We start from the raw sequence: 19,198 nt of genomic DNA, 5'->3' as shown, positions 1-19,198 counted from the left end.
CAACTCCTCGGACGGACCTTCTCCAGCGGCCAATGCATCTCGATTGACAATCTTGCTCCAGGCGTGAGCACCAAATACACCGTAACTGCACATGGCGCTGAGGTAAGGGGCTTGTTCCTGGTTGCACGTTCTGTCAAATGAGTATCCGAAAGGAGAGTGTAGCGCTTACGGGAGGAGGAAGATCGACATCTTCATCACTAACGTGCTTCGGCAGGCCAGCGGCGAAGTTCAACTGACGATCCATGAAGTATAGTCCCCAGAGATGGTGAATTATCGTCGCTCTGGTCTTATGATCTGAGTACTTTGTCACCAAAGCATCTTTCTGGAACAGGCCTTCCTCCGATGCTGTTCGAAGAGCAAACATGATTGCTCGCGAGCCCAATTTGAGATCGCCGTTCGTGAGATGATACAAGGTCTATGTCATGAATAAGTAAGTGCGGCAGGAATCTCTTGATGGAAATAAACAAACCACCAAGAACAACAGAACACGGAAGTCGTGGCTGACTCTGCTGCAAAGCGTTGCTGAACAGATGACGTTTTCAACGCTCTGGTACAGTTGCCTCGTTAACTCGGTCTGGACACCGTGTTGAAGGATGATGGTCATCGCTAGGATTATCTTCAGAATCTCTAGTAGGCCACAATCTCCAGGTGTGGTCGGTCGAGTCCACAATGACCGTTTCATGGCTCGTAGTAGTGTCGACACATGCAACCTCAGACTTTCGAGGTGCGGTAGAGGATGGAGCACACCAAAGACCGAATGGAACGTGTCCAAGTATTGCAAGACATCATCCACCGTAAAAGATTCGAGATCCGATTTGGCTTTGGCGTCAAGTATTGATGTTGGGAATGAGCATGGCGGAGTCATCGGTTGATCAGGTCTTTCCTCGGCATCCCAACCGCCGATCTCTCGAGATTGTGAGCTCGAGTCTGGGCCAGAGATAGTAGAGAGGCGTGAGTCCAGGGCGTCCAGACTATATTTGAAATTCCTTGCATCAGCATATGCCTCGGACGAGTCCTTCTGTGGCAACGAAGTTGGAGATCTGAGATCTGGTTTCTTGGTGACTACGTCTGAAGCTTGCAAAGCTGGGGTTGTTGCTTTCACACCGGTTGCAGCCAGAGGTTGCGAGGAATTGAAGTCATTGAGCTTGGCTTTGAATTCATTCAGGCGCCACTCAAGATCTTCGACAGAACTCAGAATTGCGTTCGCGTCACTGTGTTGTGTAAGCTTAAATTGAGCAGTGTTGGTAGGAGACAGCTCACATGCCCGTAGATTGACGCGTGTTCTGTTTCTCATTGATGAGCATCTGATCTTGCGACGATGGCGATGCTGGATAACTGCATGAAAGACCCTGCTTTTGACATCGGGCACAAGGCCGTTCACCTGAACACTTCAGCTTACGTCCATGACAAAAGTCACAGGCGGCGAGTGCGTAGGGGGCTCTTCTGTTGGCTCCGCCTTCCTTGGCTCTTTTCCTTGGCCGAGCTGAGGTCAAATCAGCAGGATAATCTCGCTTTAACGAAGAGCCAGACATGGTCCTCTCATAGTGCTAATGTTGTAGAGAAGCGTTGAAGCATCTTGAACACCATATCTTGTTGAGTTCATGAACAAGTGAGACGAAGGTCAGCCTCATCCGGTGGTGAGGGCACCAATCGGAAGGGAGTTGATTCAGCCTTGTCTTTGATGAGTCAGCAGTGGACTCACCTCTTCTATCTCTTCCATTAATACTCATATATTCTTTGCCAGATTTTTTTCTAATTTGCCTTCTCTTCTGTTCTTCCGTGTTGGCATACATTACTCTTCTTCCTCGGTTTCCTTCCTAGGTTCTTGACAACGCTAGGTCGGAGACACCACAGCGGGTCGCTATGGCAAAGCGACTATACGGACCGCGAATCAAATACAATCGGCCGGACACGTGTTGGCAGCTAAAATGAACATTTCATTTCAGCCAGCAACTCCACTACAAGGCCATTTAAAACGTACGTGTATATGTACCGTGTGCGGCAGATATAAGATATGGCATATGCCACGATCCCGACGTCCAATCGCTTCTTCCTTTCCCCTCTGCACAGGGCAAGAATATACGAGGAACGGCTGATCCCTTGTCAACAAGGCCTCCAATAACAGTAATCGGACTTCCCAGGACTTGTATAACTGTCACAACCAATCATCATGACAGTCAAAACTCTCCTTCTCTCCACCCTTGCCGCTGGCCTTGCCTTTGCATCGCCGACCCCTGGCTTCAACAACGCTGTGAACACGACAACGTGCAACGGTCAAACTTATGTCTATCAGCAGTTTGCTGGGTACGGATTCGTCCCATCCGATGCTCGCGACAAATTCGGTGACACAGCTGGAGGTTTTGGAAGCAGTGCCGTCATCGATCCGGACTCCTGGACCGTGAATAAGGATGGTGCCTACTCGGGCATTCTTTGGGCTCTTCCCGATCGCGGCTGGAACACTCAAGGCACTTTGAACTTCCAAGCAAGAGTGCACAAGTTCCAGATCACGTTTCATCCCAACAACACGGCCAGCGTGCAGAACCCCAGTCCTCCCAACTTGCACTTGGAATACCTCGACACCATTCGCTTTACCGACCCATCTGGTCAACCTTCAACAGGACTTGACGCTGATGTTCATGGCCCGTACTTAACCTTCCCTGGCACTCCCGACCTCCCGTCAGCCACGTACACAGGCGACGGTTTTGGCCTCAGCGGCACAGGCGGGCACCGCGTTTCGATGGACTCAGAGGGCCTCGTCCTCGCCGCCGACGGCTCGTTCTGGGTCTCCGATGAGTACGGTCCGTACATCTACCACTTCACCCCTGAGGGCCAAATGATTTCCGCCATCCGCCCACCACCGGCATTGGTTCCACAGCGCAACGGCTCCGACTCTTTCTCCGCCGACAGTCCCCCTAGCTATGAACCAGACATCCTAACCATCCCAAAAGAGAACCCGACCGGCCGCCAGAACAACCAAGGCTTTGAGGGTCTCACTGCCTCTCCTGACGGCAAGACACTGTACGCTCTTATGCAATCCGCGCTGGACCAAGATGGCGGCCTCAAGAAAAAGAATCGTCGCAACACCCGATTTCTACAGTACGACATTTCCGATCCCTCCACGCCCGTTCTCAAGGCCGAGTATGTGGTCCAATTGCCACAGTACTCCAACGACACGAAAGTGGCGGCACAGTCGGAGGTCCATTTCATCAGTTCTACCCAGTTTCTCGTTCTCGCCCGCGACTCAAATGCAGGACATGGCCAAAAATCCTCAACCTCGGTATACCGACACATTGACGTCTTTGACATCTCCAACGCCACCAACGTCGCCGGACCGACCTATGACTGCACGAGTTGCGCCATCGCATCCAACTCGTCCGGTGTTCTCGACTCCGCCATCGTCCCGGCGACATATTGCTCTTGGCTGGACTTTAACGTCAACTCGCAGCTGAATCGGTTCGGACTGCACAACGGGGGCGAACAGGACGCTAGCCTTTTGAACGAGAAGTGGGAAAGTATCGCCATGGTCCCCGTGAACCCTTCCGGACCAGACTGCAAGGGTGGCAAGGGCCACGGGAAGGCGGACGGGGAATATTTCATCTTCAGTCTCAGCGACAATGATTTCATCACTCAGAACGGGTTCATGGATGGTGGGAAGCTCCCTTACGCAGACAAGAGCGGTTATAATCTTGATAACCAGGTTCTGGTCTTCAAGGTCAAAATTCCTACCACCAATAATTGGTAGAGTGACGGGGGAGATGAGCTTAGAGAAAGCACGATGATATAAAAATAACTACTGTCTATCAAGTTACAAGTTGAATAGAACAACAAAGGGTGAAACTATGCGTTATAACCTACCAGAATACTGGTTGACTAGTTATATAAAGGTACCTATTAATTACTGAACAAATCTCGGATCCTTGGAGACTCGGCATGAAGCCCGACAATTATATCGGACCTTCTTGCGACAACGACGACAACAACAACAACGACAACGACAACGACACCACCACCACATCATACAGCTTACAATTAGATGTACTACTATATGGTGAACATGTCAAAACTACTCTAAATTTGCTCTCTGTTTCAATCTCACCTTCGAAGCTCAACCTATCATCACTCCATAAACCATCTAACCACAACATATTCTCAATCTATCCCAGCCATTGACCCCTCTTGGTCTGGCCTTTACACTGTTGCCGACACCTGTTTCCTTGAGATCTACACATCAAATCCACACCTTTGAAGGCTTTTTTGTATATTGACGCCGTCGAGAGCAACTTACACTCCACCCACACCTACAATCCTCGCACACGTCGAGACTCGTCTACAAATTCCAACGACCCTGGATTACACGAGTCAATCAATCAATCTATCTATCAATCAATCAACAATGGCACTTCCATCCGCCTCTTCACGTACCGCCACCCTCCGCGCCAAACTGTCCGCCTACCATTGTTCATCATCAAACTCGACGACATCGTCCACCACCACCACCACCACCACTCCTCTCAAACCACTGATCGCCATGTCCGCCCACTCTGCCCTTTCGGCCAAGATAGCCTCCCAAGTCACCACCACTTCTGTCTCATCCTCCTCGACCACTGGGTCGACTCCTCCCACGGCAGCCGTCCCTGCCTTTGACGCCATCTGGGTTTCGGGATTCGAACTTTCCGCCCTCCACGCCGTCCCCGACGCCAGCATCATTTCACCGTCGACACACCTCTCCACCACGCGCGACATTTTCCACTCTCAACCACTCCCCTTGATCGCCGACTTGGACACGGGGTTCGGCAACGCCGTCAACCTGGCCTACGCCTTGCCTCGGTACGAAGCCGCCGGGACGTCGGCGGTGGTGATTGAAGACAAGACTTTTCCCAAAGACAGTAGTTTGAGACCCGGTGGTCGTCAACATTTGGTGCCGATCCCTGAATTCCAAGCAAAGATCCGAGCCGCCAAGGAGCTTTCGAGTATGATTGTGATTGCACGTACCGAAGCATTGATCGCTGCTGCTACTGCGGTCGACACCACCACCACCAACCCAAATCAAAATCAAAATCGAGGTCAATCAGAAGCATTGGCCCGAGCCTTGGCCTACGAAGAAGCCGGTGCGGACGCCGTCTTGGTCCACAGTAAATCTTCCACGCCCAAAGAAATCATCTCCTTCTGTAGCGCCTACACCGGCAACGTCCCCTTGGTGATCGTCCCCACCTCTTACCCACGGTGGTCTTTCGAGGACGTCTCCAGGCTCACGGACAACAAGGTAGGGTTGGTCATTTGTGGGAACCACGCCGTCAGGGCCGCCGTGGCCGGTATGCGTAGCGCCTTTCGACGGATAGCCGACGACCGAGGGATCGCCGGGGTCCAGGACGAAATCGCTTCCGTCGAGGACATTTTTCAGTTACAGGGGGACGATGAGTTGAGGGAGTTGGAAAAAAAGTATCTACCTTGACCTCGACGAACCACCCACGCGCATACACACATACACATCTTGAGGATTATAGGACATACCAAGAGTACTTACACCTGGGTCGGATCTATGTGCATCATTGAAGCCGCTCTCATTTTGTACAGAAGCCTAAGAAATGTCAAATAAACGAATTAATCCCTCGTGATGCCAGCTGATTTTCATTCCAGTTAATCCTTGCTTGCCCTCAACACCGATCTAACGCTGACACTTCCATATGAAACAAACAAATTTACTTGTGCGCCAATGATTCCTGGTCGGAACGACCTCACCTACTTCAAACCTTGCGGTCGATGATCCCGTCATCCATGATTTGACTTTGTAACGGAGTGCTCGAGCCAGTACGAGTATTATTACCTCTGCTTCTTTAGGCGTGTGGTTCATCCGAGTGGCTGTGCCGGCACAACCTTTGCGATTTCCAAGTCCTTAATGTCATGTAAACCGGCTTTGATAAAGGCACATTTTGGGTTGCCACAGTTATTGTTCCCCCACGGACATTGATGACCATAAAAACAATTCATTCGACGGCACTTCGATCCATTGGTGCATGGAATGCTCCTGGCTTTATACCGAAGCGTGTTCCTCATGGTGGCGTCGATCGGGTCGTGATTGTATCTGCAGCTGTACGATTCGCAATTGTCCCGAAGATGGTGCTCGTTACATAACTTGCGTTGACTGATGCGATTCTCAAATTTATCCATGTCGGCAGTGCTCGGGATGCGGATTTTCAGATCAATTCTCTGGCCAAATCGATTGATCGGAATTCCATTCTTGCCGTCTCCGGCCCCGTTCCCATGAGTGACAAGCTCATTTGTTTTATTTTTTGTCACTTCTGACACCGATGGTGGTGGCGAGCCCACTTGAGACGCAGTCTTCGAGTTCGTGGGCAGAGTTGCCAGAGGTGTCAATCCTGGTGGACCGGCCGCATTTGAGGAGTGACTTGAACGGCTCGCGGTGGGCGTCAGGTTAAGAACGTCCTGTTCAGATGGCCGAGGGTCGTAGGAGGGTGGGTCGGGCGGGGGCGTGAAATAGGGTACATCTACTTTTGCCGGAGGCTCTAGGGCTGCATCTTCAAAGACGCTATCAAATCTGGTGTGTTTGAACGGAAGGCTGCTATATGCCTTGACGGCTGAAGGTGTTTGAGCGGCGTGCACCAACATGACTTTCGGCATCACCACCATATCGTGACGATACTTGTCGAGTTCAGCGATGTAACCATTATCGTGGGAACATGCCACGTATATACGTTGACATTGGGCGTTATTGGCGTAGAATCTGAACGTATCTGTGTTTGTTGTCAGTCCATCTTGTTCGATCACCGACAGTCCTCTCGGGGAAAGTTTACCTCGAAGTTTGCTATCGACCCTCTCCTTGCCGGGGCCACAGTCAATGAACTGGAAAAGACTGCGACTCTGAGTGAAGGACGAAAAAAATAGATCAATCTGAGAGAGGTGATTGATGTATCCACAGGCTACTAGGGTTTTGGCGAGGCCGATCTTGTTGGCATAGATATTGACGAGGACATCACAATCAGACGCTATAGCTGATGAGGTGTCGGCAGCTTTGAGATTATCCACGACTCGCATCCATAATTCGTTGGCAGCCTTGGAGCCACCCGATGCCGAAAGAGCATCGTAAAAGGACCTTCGAAACTGATATCCATCGCCGTCGACGAGAACGACGACAAACTTGCGTTGAATGGCAGCTTCGGCCTCTTCGGCTCGTCTCTTCCAGTTACGACGAGTGATTCTCTCATCATCGAGATCGCTCTGCAGAACGAGGGCTTCGGAATTGAGACGTAGGCATGCTTGAATCAAGTGAGTGACTTCGTTCTGTCTAGATTCATCGAAAGCACGATAATCTTCGAGGCGTTGCTGTAAATCGCGGTGCGTCGGGAGGGCGGCCATGACTTGTGACGCGACAATCATGGGATATTTGGATGGCAAACAAGAAGGAGTGCAAAGACTGATGACAGCGAATACCAAGGCAAATCAAAGAACGAACAGGTGTTTGAGAGTGAAGGCGAGGCGCCAAACAGTGAAGAGCAGGCAGTAAACAGGCCAATTACCGGCCCAGCAGAATTCGTCAGGCACAAAAGAGGATTTAAACAACAAAATGTAATGATACTGACAACTAAGAATCGAGAACGACAACGACCATATCCCCTACCGTGGCCGAAATGTGCGCTGTGAATATGACAAGATCAGCGCGTCGCGTGTCGTTGAAGCTTTGAAGCATGGATTTTGGAAAAGATACAGATTGTCGTTGTACAGTGTTGTTTAATAAATGCGAAGGGGATTTTGGGAAGCGCGATTAATTTGGCGGTGAATTGGGGGCTGGTTTTTATTAAGGCAAGGCCGACAACAGGGGCAGGCGAGACTCTGAGACTCCGTTATCGATAGGGAGAATAAAGGGAAATGAAATGAGACGAGATGAGACGATATTAGACCATTTATTAGACCATTTATTAGTCCAGAGCAAAAAGTATTATCTATTGCAGAATGTCTTCTTCTTCTCTTCTCCTTCTTTTCTAGGTGCTACAGACTCCAATAAAGACCCGTCAAATGTCAGAAATTGGCCAGATACAAATTGGTATCTTCTCCTCTTTATCAAAGATATAATCCATACTAACAGACATTGGCTGCTACGCACGTACGAGTATCTAACGGGAATTCTCGGTAATCTCCAGGTGCTCCGTATCAGGCGGTGCATGGTGCGTTCACCCACGACTGGGAGGGAGTCCGGTACAGAGTGAATACCGTGTATACCGAGGCTCAATGATCCAATACTAAGGCACTGTATCCTTTTTGCTTACAAACACGTTTAGACATCAAGGAACATAGACATCAGATACTCCTACTCGCCAACATCTACTACCGTAGCTAGATCAGTATTCACACCATTTCCATTATTATACAATTCCCTTTCCTGTATAACTACCTGGACAGTCCCTCCACCGAACCTCATATCCAAAACACGGTACTTCTGACGGTAATATCTATTCATACCAACCAAAAAACAACTCACAAGCACGAAATCCCCCCAAAAATGGTCGCCAACAAAGCATTCATGTACAAGTCCGTGCCCGATGGCTGGCCAGTTGCAGGCAAAGATCTGACCATCGAGGACATCACCTTTGACGAGTCCGCACCCGCTCCCAAAGGGGGCTTCACCACCAAAAACCTGTATGCCACGTACGATCCCAGCCAACGAGGCCGCATGCGAGACCTCAGCATAAAATCCTACAGTCCCGCCATGACACCAGGTGAACCCGTCGTCGCCGTCCAGGTCATCGGTAAAGTCTTGAAAAGCGACAACCCAAAATTCCCCCAAGGCAGCTTGGCCCTCCTCTGGGGTCATTCCACCGAGTCGTACTCTTTCGTGGATGAGGCCGAGGCTAAGAGGGCCGATGTCATCACTCCGAGACCTGGTGTCCCCTTGACGGCACATTTGGGCCCGCTGGGCATGACGGGTATGACGGCCTACGGCTCTCTGTTGGAAATCGGACAACCCAAGAAAGGAGATGTGATTCTCGTGTCTGCGGCTGCCGGTGCCGTTGGCCAAGTCGTAGGCCAGATTGCCGTACGGCTGGGTCTCCATGTATGAACAACATCCATGTCCATTCTTCTTGTTCTTCGCATGTCATGATCATCAGAACGACACTGACTCCTCCCGAACCAGGTCATTGGCTCCGTCGGAGACGATAAGAAACTCGACTTTATCATCAACCAGCTCGGATTCACCTCCGGATTCAATTACAAGAAAGAAAATATGGCCGATGCCGTCAAGAGGCTTGCTCCGGATGGGTTGGATATTTAGTAAGTGGTCCATGTCCCCCACAGCTCAGTCCACCCCGAGGCCTCAGTGCCCTCGCTGACGTTTCAACTCTCTCAAACTCAGCTACGACAACGTGGGCGGTGAACTTCTCGACATTGCTCTGGCGAATGTGAGTGAGCTTTTCCACAGACAGAACCAGTCTCTCCTTGGATAAATCTTACACAGCTCCTAACCTGATTTGACGTGGTGATGGCGGATCCTTGCAGATGAAAGACTTTGGCCGCATCGTAGCATGCGGGACCATCTCGACCTACAACAACGGCAGCACCAGCACCCCCTACGGCCTCAAGAACTACAGCTCGGTCGTCCGCAAGCGACTCCGGTATCAAGGGTTCATCGTTTTCGACGAGAACGTCGCCCGTTGGCGGCAGGAACGTGACGAGAACATTTCCAAATGGATCGCCGACGGAAGCTTCAAGTCCGTCGACCACATCGTCACCGGCATGGACAATGCCATTGATGGGTTCTTGGGCATGTTGGAAGGTAAGAACTTGGGGAAGAGTATTTTGAAGATTGCCGATGAGTAAGCAGTAGTAGTGGTAGTAGGTAGGTAGGTAGGTAGAAAGAAGGACCGGGCATGACCAGGAAATACGATAAAAACAAATTCTGAATCCACAATGTTCATAGAACCTCAGATATTCTCAAAAAGTATCGTTTAGGTTGATTCTCAGTGTACAAGGTCCCAGTATGGGTCTCGGTTTCGAGTCTCAATCTTTGGTATCCGTCTCTCTTCAAAATCGGTTCGGCCGTTCTTAGACATTGCGTGCCACTCGATCGAGACACTCGTCGCACAACTCAATCCTACACCAAGCACAGGTGTAGAGAACCTTGTCCCCAAGACACCCATGACAAATGCCAGTCTCGTCTGTTCCGTCCATCACCTCGTCGTGTAGACATCCACCACCACCACCACTACCACCACGACGGATGTCCATGGCGAGGCGGTGATCCGGCCACTCGTCGTCCTCTTCCTCAATGACATCTTCTTCGTCCTCATCTTGATCATCGTCTTCATCTGTATCGACGTCTTCTTCGTCCTGATCATCATCATCATCATCATCATCATCCTCGTCTTCGTTTGTCTCGGAGTCATCTTCGTCCTCATTCTCCTCCTCCTCCTCCTCCTCATCATCCCCATCTTCACTTGTCTCGGAGTCTTCTTCGTCCTCGTCCTCCTCGTCTTCATCTTCACTGTTCTCTTCGCTGTCCGCCTGGCCCCTCAACTCACACCCGCACCAGTCATCCTCGTCGAACAGTTCGCCACATCGGTAACAAAACTCGACGCCACAGACGCACTCCATGTGATCACAACCTTCGTTGCGTTCGATCATGGTCTGACAAGAGGGGCACCTTGGCCACTTTTTCTCCTTGCCCAATCTCAACAGCGCCTTTTCGCCCTTGGTCGCCTTCGGGCAGAGGGGGTGGCCAGGGTGGCCCGGCGGGTCGTTTCGGTGGAATTCGACGTCGTGCTCATCCATGAGCCTCCGACACTCTCTGCACGTCTCCCTCTCGCACGCAGGACACCTGGCCGCTCGACCCTCGTACCCGGTCTCGGGCACGAACGCAGAACACCTGGCCGCCGCACAGTACAGGGGTCGAGTGCAAGCGAACTCGGCCTCCACCATCTTGTACCGCCGGACCACGTCGTCCTCGAGGACCGATCCCCACGCCGAGATGCGAAGCGCCACCCCGCAACACCGCGGTGGGAACGAGGCCCTACTCTCGCACCCGGCCCGGAAGACCGCGTTGAGGCATCCCACGCAGTACAGGCACCCGCATTCCACCCTGAACTCGTCGCTTGACAACTCGTCCATGCACGCGACGCAAAACCTCCCAGTGCCGGTGGTGCGCGCCGTTCGGGGTCCGGGCTCGGTCTCAACAAGTGGAGACTCGACGCGGCGGGTGACGGGCTCGGGAGTGCGAGACTGAGTGTAGAAACGCAGTATCGCATCCGTCGGTATTCCCTGGTGAGTCGGAGGTGCAACGTCCACGCCATCGATCGTCAGTGGTGGGCCCTGTGTGCTGGGGACGGGGTTGGCACCATAGCCCGTGATTCTCCAGAGACGAAGCAGTGGGTTGTTGTTCCGGTTGGCAGGAATCGCGGCCTGTGCAGCGGAATCGCGAGAAGGTGCTGGAAGAGGAGAATGAGGACGTCTGAGAGCTGGTGGATGGTGGTGGTGGTGGTCGTTATCGTTGTCATCCGTCATGACGATGTCACCGTCGCTGTCCACAGGGGGAGTAAAGGAGTTTTGAGACATCTTGAAAGGAAAATTGTCGCTTGGTTGGGAAAATATGTCTGCCGCAACCTCACACAGTCGCAGTTAGAAGTGTTTATTTCGGAGGGGATTTGCGTGTCATGGGCATGTGGAAAAAAAGTTTCACTGCATGACGGCGACGTGTCATGGAGCACTGAAGAAGTGATATACCGATATTGTGACCCAGCACAACACCGCTGCCCAAGAGAGAACGAGGCTGCTATTTTCAGAACATAGATGATCCGAAAACTTTGAACAAGTCTGGAGAAGGTCAAGAAAGCAAGAACGTGGGCTGGTTTGTAGTTAAATAGAAATCATGACGAGCCGCTGCTTATTGGTAACTGCTGGCCGGTATTGATTGCTTCGGTCACACAAGTCAATTCCTTTGTCGTGCTGGGAATTCCTATAAAGGGCATGCATGTCGTTCAGATAGCGGGCTTCTCTGTTGTGCAAAGAAAAACAAAAACAAAAGGACTTTTGGGTTGGTGTTTGATCCAAGCAGATCCAGAAAAATGGATGTTCGGTTGTCCAGGTGGGCGGCGCGGCAGCCTTGTTGGGTGCAGATCTGATTGATGCCTGGCAGGAAAGGTTCCTACTCCGATGGCATTACTTACCTTGGCCTACCTCGTCAGGCAAAACATAGTCCCAACTAAATGGATGGTCGTGTGCCTGTTCCTGGTCCCGAGCACATCACAACGAAGGAAAAAAGCCAGGCAGGAAATGTATACGATGGCATCACACACAAGTAAATTAAACCGAGGAAGAAGCTTCGATTGTCAGGGTCAATATTCTATCGACCAAGAATACCAGTTTGAGGCAAGATTCTTCCTCGTCTGCTGGTGTGAGATCTTGATTTTTGGTACACACGACTTGCGTCTTCGCTCCAGAACTCAAGTCATTTATGGGTTGGCCTTGACGAACTCGACGCCCTTGTCGATGTTCTTCTTGAGGTCTGTAAATCATGTTAGTCACAATTTCCACAAAGTTGAATTTCAAGCAGATCTTACCAGTGAGGCAGGCCTCGAGCAACTTCTCCTCTTCCTTGCTGATCGCACCGACGGGGTGGATCTTCTGAACACCATCTGGGCCAAGCTCAACCTTGGAGGAGAAGAAGTCGATACCCTGGTCCTTGTACAAGGGGCTGTCGACGAAAGTGCACTCGACGACGCCCTTCTCACCTTGAGCAGCCTTCAGGACACTCTCGGCGAATCGGGCACCAGCCATGGCCATGGAAAGAGTTGCGGAACCGGCACCATCCTTGGCCTTGACAACTTCGTCACCGCCAAACTGGATGCGCTGGATCAATGCGTCGAGCTTTGCGCCAGTGATGTCTGAGGCACCAGATTGGGAGAGCAGGGGCACAATGGTGACACCAGAGTGACCGCCGATAACAGGGATGTTCTCGTTGGCAGGGTCGGTTCCCTTGATCTCAGAGACGAATCGGGAGGCACGAACGATGTCAAGAGTGGTCACACCGAACAGACGCTTGGGGTTGTAGACGCCTTTGCTCTTGTAGACTTCGGCACAGATGGGAACGGTAGAGTTGACCTAATTTCTTGTTATCAGAATAATGCCTTCTTTTGCCCACGCAGGATGTCTTACAGGGTTCGAGATGATCAGGAGGTTGGCATTGGGTGCGGCATCAGCAGCGGCCTTTGCAAGGTCTCTGACAATCGACGCATTGGTGTTGAAGAGATCTAGAAAGCATCAGCATGGTTCCACACCACACAAGTTCGATGTTGCTCACCGTCACGAGTCATGCCGGGTTTTCTGGGAACACCAGCGGGAATCAGGATGACCTCGGAGCCTTGCAAGCATTCTCGGAGACCTGACGGTGTTGGGTCGTAGCCCTTGACCGTGCTCTTGGTGTTGATATGGCTGATGTCAGCGGCGACACCTAAACCGTCTTTGTTAACCTTTCCATCCCCTCAAATGTGTCGAGGCGTTTACCGACCAGGACCGAGCTTAATATCGTAGAGAGCGAGTTCAGTGACACGGGGGTTCAGCTTCATCAACAGCGACAGGGGTTGACCGATACCACCAGCAGCACCGAGAACAGCAACCTTGGAGGCCTGTAGTACTCGATAATCAGCTAGATGTCACTTGATGGTTTGATGCAGATGAACTGTACCTGTCTGCTGGAAGCAGAGAAAGCCCGGCGCTGGACCTGGCCAAACATCTGTCGTGTGAAGAAAGACATTGTGACGAGAATTGACCTGAGTAGAGAAGAGGAGCGAACTGAGTGCAGAAGAGAACCTGGAGCAGGGAAAAGGGAGCAATGTTATGGATTTCTGGGATACGAAACAGAAGAAACAGCTTCACAAAAGATCAAGCGAAAGCTTTCCCATTGACCGGACAAACTGCGCACATCAGTTCATCCGGAGAGGCGCAGACGGAGACCGGATAAACGATTTCTCCAACTTCCGCTTGTTCCCGTGACTTGGAGCTTGGTGACAATCACTTACTCCGTCTTCATTCCGTACTGTATCAACCATCCGTCCTTCCGTACAGCCGTCGACTTTGTGATTGATACATGTGCTGTCTTCGGGGTCTGAATTCATGTGCTGATCACCGAGATTCAAACCTGACAATAATGACTTACACTCTCTTCTAGAAACCTGAAACCGCTCACAAAGCTGCAACTTCCTTAAGACCCTAGGACGTGCCAACTGTACGCGTTGATCTACATACTTGGTTTGTGTCTGCAGTGTGTATATACCCATCGATCTCTCTCGACGTAGTGGCTGTTAATGATGGCAGCATTGTCAAATGAGAATCATCAATCTTCCACCGAGTTCATTTCTGTTGTTGTGTTTTACTCGAGTTGCCGTTGACCAAGCACAACTCTTGCAGTCCCCTAACTAATGTGGTATATTAGGAAAGCCTTACCGTGTTATTGAATGTAGCACTGCGATCATGACGAGGACTCGCTCTTGCTCTTGAAGTCCTAACAATAGCTCAGACATGAGAAGGCGCCACTTGGTGCACGTCATGAGACTGCGCTTCCCGAGATGTCTTTCATTTGTATTGTCTACTTCTTCTACGCCATCCGCCCGTTACCCCTTCTTCAAGTTTGCAAAAAAGAAAATCACAGCAGCCCAGCAACCATTCCCTTTCTTGACGGATTTTACTCTCGCTTTGCTTCAGTCAACCTGGCACAGTGACTGCTTGAAGCACGGCAGAAACTTATCAAGAGAACGGACACCAACCTGCTGGTGATGATGCCGATTTCATGATGGCTGACCAACCCTTTGTATGTGGCCTCATTCTACGATTCAGAATAGTTTCTGAGCCAATCACAGGGAGATGGAGGGAGAGGTTCAGGCGTGGAACTCAGCAGCGGCGATGAATCTGGCTTTGAGGAGTCAGCTCGCTCCTCAGTGTTCGAGTTTCGTGAAGAGAACGGACGGACATATCACGGAGTCAAGGATGGCGCGTACCTTCTTCCAAATGACTGGGCAGAACAAGACCGATTAGAGATCCTGCACCAACTCTTCACTAAGCTGCTCGAGGGCAAATTATACCTTGCACCCATATCTCACGATTTGCACCAAGTTCTTGACGTCGGGACTGGCACAGGGGCCTGGGCCATAGATTTCGGTGATCAATTCGCTTCTGCCAATGTACAAGGTATCGACCTATCGCCCATACAACCAACTAGCGTTCCTCCCAATGTCATTTTTTACGTTGAGGATGCCGAGGGTGATCATTGGTCTTACAAAACGAAATTCGACCTCATCCATTGCCGCGCGTTGTGTGGAGTTTTCGCAAATTGGCCAAAGTTCTATGCGCAGGCATACAAAAATCTCCAGCCTGGAGGTTATATGGAGACGCAAGACTATGCATGCCAGATCTACAGCAATTCCAACAACATGGGTATGGCCCCCAATTGTGCAAAATGGATGCAGGAGCTTGAATCGGCAAGTACAGAACATGGGAAAACATTGAACATCGCACACAAGCACAGAAAATGGATGATCGATGCTGGGTTCGAAGATGTTACAGAGACCATTCGAAATGTGTGCTCTTATTCTTGCCCATTAAAGTGATTCTAACACACGAAAGGTACCTATCGGGGAATGGACCGAAAATTCGGATCTCCACGAGATCGGACAGCTCCTGAGATCGCAAATGAAATTGGCCACAACATCCTTTGTATGTGAAGCTAGCTACACAAATCTAGAGTATCTTACGGACTTCTTCAAAAGTTTCTGACATTTTTCTACAGACGCTGGCGCATTATAGCAGGATTCTCAAGTACAATATCGAAAGCATCCATGTTTTCATGGCCTATGTGAATAAGGAGCTGTCCGATGACGCCTTGCAATTGTACATGAGGTTCCATTTTGTTTACGGACGAAAGCCGATGGGTCTGCAACCAGAAAATCAAATGCAGCAAGATTGAGATACCACACTGCTGGACATGAGTATCAGTATTTGTCTGGTGTGGCAATTCCGAGCAGTGCGGAGCTCCTGCAGGGGAGGGAATGTCGCTGCACTTGAGATGGATTAATTACTCTGTGGAACTATCTGCAGACAGGAAGAGGGATCCAGTCTCTCCCACGAAGTCCAGTGTTCGACTACCACTGATATCTTAGATTACTCCTAGCAGTTTACGCGTTGACATAGCCTCGTACAGAGCGATGTGTCTGCTCTCCTCGAGCATCGAAGGATAGGTACATGTATCAGGCTTGCACAATATGGATTAACCAACATGCCACTGTTGAGAATTTATCTGTAACTCAAGGCTTTCCATATTTCGATCTTCGTTTGCAGGTCATATTCCAAGTTTCGAGGAGAAGTTTGTCCGGACACACTCAGGATTCATGATGCTCTAGTGATCAATCAACTAGGTTTGGCGTCTGTGAAGACAGTCCGACCAGGGGCGAGTCTTCCCTAGACCTACCTAGGTAGGGAGAAGGTAAGCTCGGGATAGTTCAGAAACGCATACCTAATCAACAGCAGATGAAACTCGGCTCGTTCCATTAACAGATTTGATTACTACATATAAGAGATCTTATGTATGATCTGGCTCTAAATGACTAATAAAAGACACGTCCTCCAAGGGGATTAGAGGAATGGTGTCCTTGTCCTTGTCTCTTTTGTCTTTGGGATCTCCACACCGCAGACAAGACTAGTCTTTTGCACTTTCAGCAACGGTGTACGCCCATTGCGACATTGGTTCAATGGGGGGGTTTGGTGGGTTATGGGTATAGATGGTAATAGGTAAGGCTTCGAGTCGTCTGGGGAGAACCGATCAACTCCGTGATTTACTTGGCGGCCCCGCCGGTGTCCTCGGTCTCGACGGCCTCGGTCTTGCCGTCATCCTCCTGGACGACCTTCTCGGCGGGAGGAGTCTGGTCGGAGTCGGCTCCGCGGTAGCCCTTTTCGCGCACGATGCCTCCCTCGGTCTCGCGCAGGGCCTGCTCGGCCATGCGGGCCTTCTCCTCGGGCGAGGCGTTGTACCAGTGGCTGGCGACGTGGAGGTCGTCGCCGAAGACGTCGCCGATCTCCTCGAGGGTGCGGCCTTTGGTCTCGGGGAAGAAGAAGTAGATGATGACCCAGTAGACGGCGCTGGGGATGATGAGGACGAGGTAGAACTTCCAGCCGATCTTGTTGAGGGCCACGGGGGCGCCGACCAGGGTGACCTCGCTGGCCAGGTAGAAGGCCGACAGGCCCAGGGCGACGCCGTAGGGGCGGAGGTGGTTGGGGAAGATCTCGGCCACGTAGACGTACTGGGTGGCGTCGATGAAGAAGCACCACCAGAAGATGTAGAACCAGATGAAGAAGACGGCCGCGTTGAGCCCGGCCTTGTTGGTGGTGTTGAGGAACGACGCCGTCAGGGAACACAGGAAGATCAGGGCGGCGATGCAACCCGCCGACCCGATGAGCATGAAGAGGCGTCGGCCGAAGCGGTCAATATAGAGGGCAGTCCAGGTGTTGCCGATGATGGTGAGCGTGGTCCAGCATGCATTGAGCAGGAGAGGGATCGAGCCGCTGAGTCCCAAGCTGGCGTAGATCAGGACACCACTGTCGAGGAAAGAAAGCGCCGGTTAGTTTCCAAGGTCGGTCGCCAAGTTTAGAAAGGTGGTTTACTGGGGCAAAACTTACTAGTTGGTCATAACGAAGATACCTGTCGTACGCCGGCGCAAAGGAAGGGTCAGTGATGTGATCAATTGTCATTCGCCTTTGGAAGGGGGTGTGTAATGATTTCTTACCCAAAAATTGATCTCCCCACATGAGAATGAAGGCCATGAGTGCTCGCTTCCTGTTGGCTGGCGTCTTGAAGAGTTCAAATGTACCAAAGGACATGGAGGCGTCCATTTCATATTGTTTCTCCATGAGCCAGAATTCTTGACGCGCATGGGTGTCTTCGGGGTCCGAGGGGGTTCTGTGCAGACGCTTGACGATGTCGAGAGCTTCCTGTCGTCGACCCTTTGAGAGAAGCCATCGTGGACTGTATGGGATCAACCTGCTGCCGGCGAGCACGACGATGGGGAAGAAGATCTGGAAGGCCAGAGGGAACCGCCACGAGAATTGAGCAGCCGAATCGTCGGCTTTCATGAAGTAGCATGCGTATCCGAGCCAGCCGGCAAGACTGTAGCCCAGAGCGTACATCTGTGGGACGTTAGTCTATCGTGGCAGAACGGAGGGACGGAAAGCATTGTGCTCAAGGGGCGCACGGTATGATCTGGAAGGCGCGAAGACGTACAATTCCTGTAACACACTGTGTTTGTCGTTAGCAAGTTTCGTGCGTACACAACGAGAGCAGGCACTTCAGTAGCACCACTGCCTCGAGGAGTAGAGTAACTTACGACCATGGCGCCACGGGTTTCAGGTGTTGAAACCTCGGCCTGGTAGATGGGCACAATACAGGCGAGGATACCAGCCCCAACACCGGCAACGAATCTACCGACGAGGAACATGGCCATGTCGTAGGCACCTGCGCAAAGAGCGCCACCGACGATCAAGATGACACAACCTATCTGCAAGGTGCGTTTTCGACCATAGTAATCGGCGGCCCATGCTTGGAAGATGCAACCCGCGATGGCACCAGCCGAGTTGACGCCGTTCAGGGCGCCGATGATGTTGGTCGTGTGGTCATATCCAGGTTCGCCAGCCGTGGCCAAATTAAAGTAGGTGTAGAAGTTGGGTTGACCGACAGTCGAGCCGATAACGGCCAGACCGTAGGCTGTCGAGATCGTGCCCAGGGCAACGAAGATGACAAGCCACAGGTTGTATTGATTGACAATGATCTTATTTAACATCTTGAAGGGGAGACTGGGGGGATCGCCAACCGAGATGGCTGAGCAGAGGGCAGAGAGAGAGAGATACAAGCAGAATGCTAGATGAGAGGAGGAAGACAAAAGTCACTTTGCAGACTTTCCCCCTTTGTTATTATATCATTGAAGTTGACCTACAGCACCAGAATGATATGATGACATCTCCAATTTCGAAACCCGAGGTTATGGAATTGATAGCGGCATCACATCCCTGAAACGGAAGCGATTGGGAAGCGAGAACGGTCGATCTTTGTTCAGTGCGAGCCTCGTCTCTGTCTGCCTGGGTGAACCACTTTCTCGGTTCCGACGACAGCCCATTTGCCGACGCCGTGTCCTATCTTGAGGAGCCTTTGCAC

General features: G+C 51.3%; 8 protein-coding genes across 11 annotated transcripts; 4 read left to right on the top strand and 4 right to left on the bottom strand.

The window, feature by feature from the left end:
* Positions 1-2,170: 2,170 nt before the first annotated feature.
* On the top strand, positions 2,171-3,742 carry PV06_03561 (uncharacterized protein; the record flags this gene model as incomplete). Its single annotated transcript, XM_016404364.1, has 1 exon — positions 2,171-3,742. The coding sequence occupies one exon, from the start codon at positions 2,171-2,173 to the stop codon at positions 3,740-3,742; it is 1,572 nt and encodes a 523-aa protein (XP_016265369.1).
* A 651-nt stretch (positions 3,743-4,393) lies between these two features.
* Positions 4,394-5,504, top strand: PV06_03560 (phosphonopyruvate hydrolase; the record flags this gene model as incomplete). Its single annotated transcript, XM_016404363.1, has 1 exon — positions 4,394-5,504. One exon carries the CDS (start codon positions 4,394-4,396, stop codon positions 5,450-5,452), a length of 1,059 nt encoding a protein of 352 aa, XP_016265368.1. The 3' UTR covers positions 5,453-5,504.
* Positions 5,505-5,536: 32 nt separating this feature from the next.
* PV06_03559 (uncharacterized protein) lies at positions 5,537-7,735 on the bottom strand. Its single transcript, XM_016404362.1, has 2 exons — positions 6,813-7,735; positions 5,537-6,752 (listed from the first exon to the last, which is right to left on the bottom strand). The coding sequence occupies exons 1-2, from the start codon at positions 7,393-7,395 to the stop codon at positions 5,848-5,850; spliced, it is 1,488 nt and encodes a 495-aa protein (XP_016265367.1). The 5' UTR covers positions 7,396-7,735; the 3' UTR covers positions 5,537-5,847.
* A 572-nt stretch (positions 7,736-8,307) lies between these two features.
* Positions 8,308-9,961, top strand: PV06_03558 (uncharacterized protein). Its single transcript, XM_016404361.1, has 4 exons — positions 8,308-9,067; positions 9,149-9,285; positions 9,368-9,413; positions 9,511-9,961. The coding sequence occupies exons 1-4, from the start codon at positions 8,516-8,518 to the stop codon at positions 9,829-9,831; spliced, it is 1,056 nt and encodes a 351-aa protein (XP_016265366.1). The 5' UTR covers positions 8,308-8,515; the 3' UTR covers positions 9,832-9,961.
* PV06_03557 (uncharacterized protein) lies at positions 9,910-12,333 on the bottom strand. Its single transcript, XM_016404360.1, has one exon. The coding sequence runs from the start codon at positions 11,560-11,562 to the stop codon at positions 10,057-10,059; it is 1,506 nt and encodes a 501-aa protein (XP_016265365.1). The 5' UTR covers positions 11,563-12,333; the 3' UTR covers positions 9,910-10,056.
* On the bottom strand, positions 12,310-13,909 carry PV06_03556 (malate dehydrogenase, NAD-dependent). The gene is made up of 6 exons (XM_016404359.1): positions 13,691-13,909; positions 13,514-13,631; positions 13,307-13,456; positions 13,162-13,256; positions 12,567-13,107; positions 12,310-12,511 (listed from the first exon to the last, which is right to left on the bottom strand). Exons 1-6 carry the CDS (start codon positions 13,757-13,759, stop codon positions 12,459-12,461), a joined length of 1,026 nt encoding a protein of 341 aa, XP_016265364.1. The 5' UTR covers positions 13,760-13,909; the 3' UTR covers positions 12,310-12,458.
* A 153-nt stretch (positions 13,910-14,062) lies between these two features.
* PV06_03555 lies at positions 14,063-16,381 on the top strand. Of its 4 annotated transcripts, none has more exons than XM_016404357.1 (5): positions 14,063-14,230; positions 14,438-14,812; positions 14,862-15,578; positions 15,625-15,714; positions 15,788-16,381. In XM_016404357.1, the coding sequence occupies exons 2-5, from the start codon at positions 14,792-14,794 to the stop codon at positions 15,962-15,964; spliced, it is 1,005 nt and encodes a 334-aa protein (XP_016265362.1). In that variant the 5' UTR covers positions 14,063-14,230; positions 14,438-14,791; the 3' UTR covers positions 15,965-16,381. The 4 variants fall into 4 exon arrangements, with proteins under 4 accessions (XP_016265362.1, XP_016265361.1, XP_016265360.1 ...); XM_016404356.1 differs by having other exon boundaries at positions 14,063-14,266; positions 14,320-14,812; XM_016404355.1 differs by having other exon boundaries at positions 14,063-14,812.
* Positions 16,382-16,591: 210 nt separating this feature from the next.
* PV06_03554 (uncharacterized protein) lies at positions 16,592-18,827 on the bottom strand (the record flags this gene model as incomplete). Its single annotated transcript, XM_016404354.1, has 5 exons — positions 16,592-17,589; positions 17,671-17,692; positions 17,778-18,177; positions 18,272-18,286; positions 18,375-18,827. 5 exons carry the CDS (start codon positions 18,825-18,827, stop codon positions 16,830-16,832), a joined length of 1,650 nt encoding a protein of 549 aa, XP_016265359.1. The 3' UTR covers positions 16,592-16,829.
* Positions 18,828-19,198: the final 371 nt, after the last annotated feature.

This window comes from Exophiala oligosperma (assembly GCF_000835515.1).
Source record: "Exophiala oligosperma strain CBS 72588 unplaced genomic scaffold supercont1.3, whole genome shotgun sequence".
Classification (NCBI taxonomy): Eukaryota; Fungi; Ascomycota; class Eurotiomycetes; order Chaetothyriales; family Herpotrichiellaceae; genus Exophiala; species Exophiala oligosperma.
The sequence above is the reverse complement of the archived record's forward strand: the minus strand, read 5'-3'. Positions and strand labels throughout refer to the sequence as shown.

Coding starts and splice junctions, on each gene's coding strand:
- PV06_03559 (XM_016404362.1), bottom strand. CDS start 7,395: ATGATTGTCGCGTCACAAGTCATGGCCGCCCTCCCGACGCACCGCGAT. Junction 6,753..6,812: donor GGTCGATAGCAAACTTCGAG/GTAAACTTTCCC, acceptor CAACAAACACAG/ATACGTTCAGATTCTACGCC.
- PV06_03558 (XM_016404361.1), top strand. CDS start 8,516: ATGGTCGCCAACAAAGCATTCATGTACAAGTCCGTGCCCGATGGCTGG. Junction 9,068..9,148: donor CCGTACGGCTGGGTCTCCAT/GTATGAACAACA, acceptor CTCCCGAACCAG/GTCATTGGCTCCGTCGGAGA. Junction 9,414..9,510: donor TCGACATTGCTCTGGCGAAT/GTGAGTGAGCTT, acceptor GGATCCTTGCAG/ATGAAAGACTTTGGCCGCAT.
- PV06_03557 (XM_016404360.1), bottom strand. CDS start 11,562: ATGTCTCAAAACTCCTTTACTCCCCCTGTGGACAGCGACGGTGACATC.
- PV06_03556 (XM_016404359.1), bottom strand. CDS start 13,759: ATGTCTTTCTTCACACGACAGATGTTTGGCCAGGTCCAGCGCCGGGCT. Junction 13,632..13,690: donor TCTCTGCTTCCAGCAGACAG/GTACAGTTCATC, acceptor CGAGTACTACAG/GCCTCCAAGGTTGCTGTTCT. Junction 13,257..13,306: donor ACCCGGCATGACTCGTGACG/GTGAGCAACATC, acceptor GATGCTTTCTAG/ATCTCTTCAACACCAATGCG.
- PV06_03555 (XM_016404357.1), top strand. CDS start 14,792: ATGATGGCTGACCAACCCTTT. Junction 14,813..14,861: donor TGATGGCTGACCAACCCTTT/GTATGTGGCCTC, acceptor AGCCAATCACAG/GGAGATGGAGGGAGAGGTTC. Junction 15,715..15,787: donor AATTGGCCACAACATCCTTT/GTATGTGAAGCT, acceptor ATTTTTCTACAG/ACGCTGGCGCATTATAGCAG.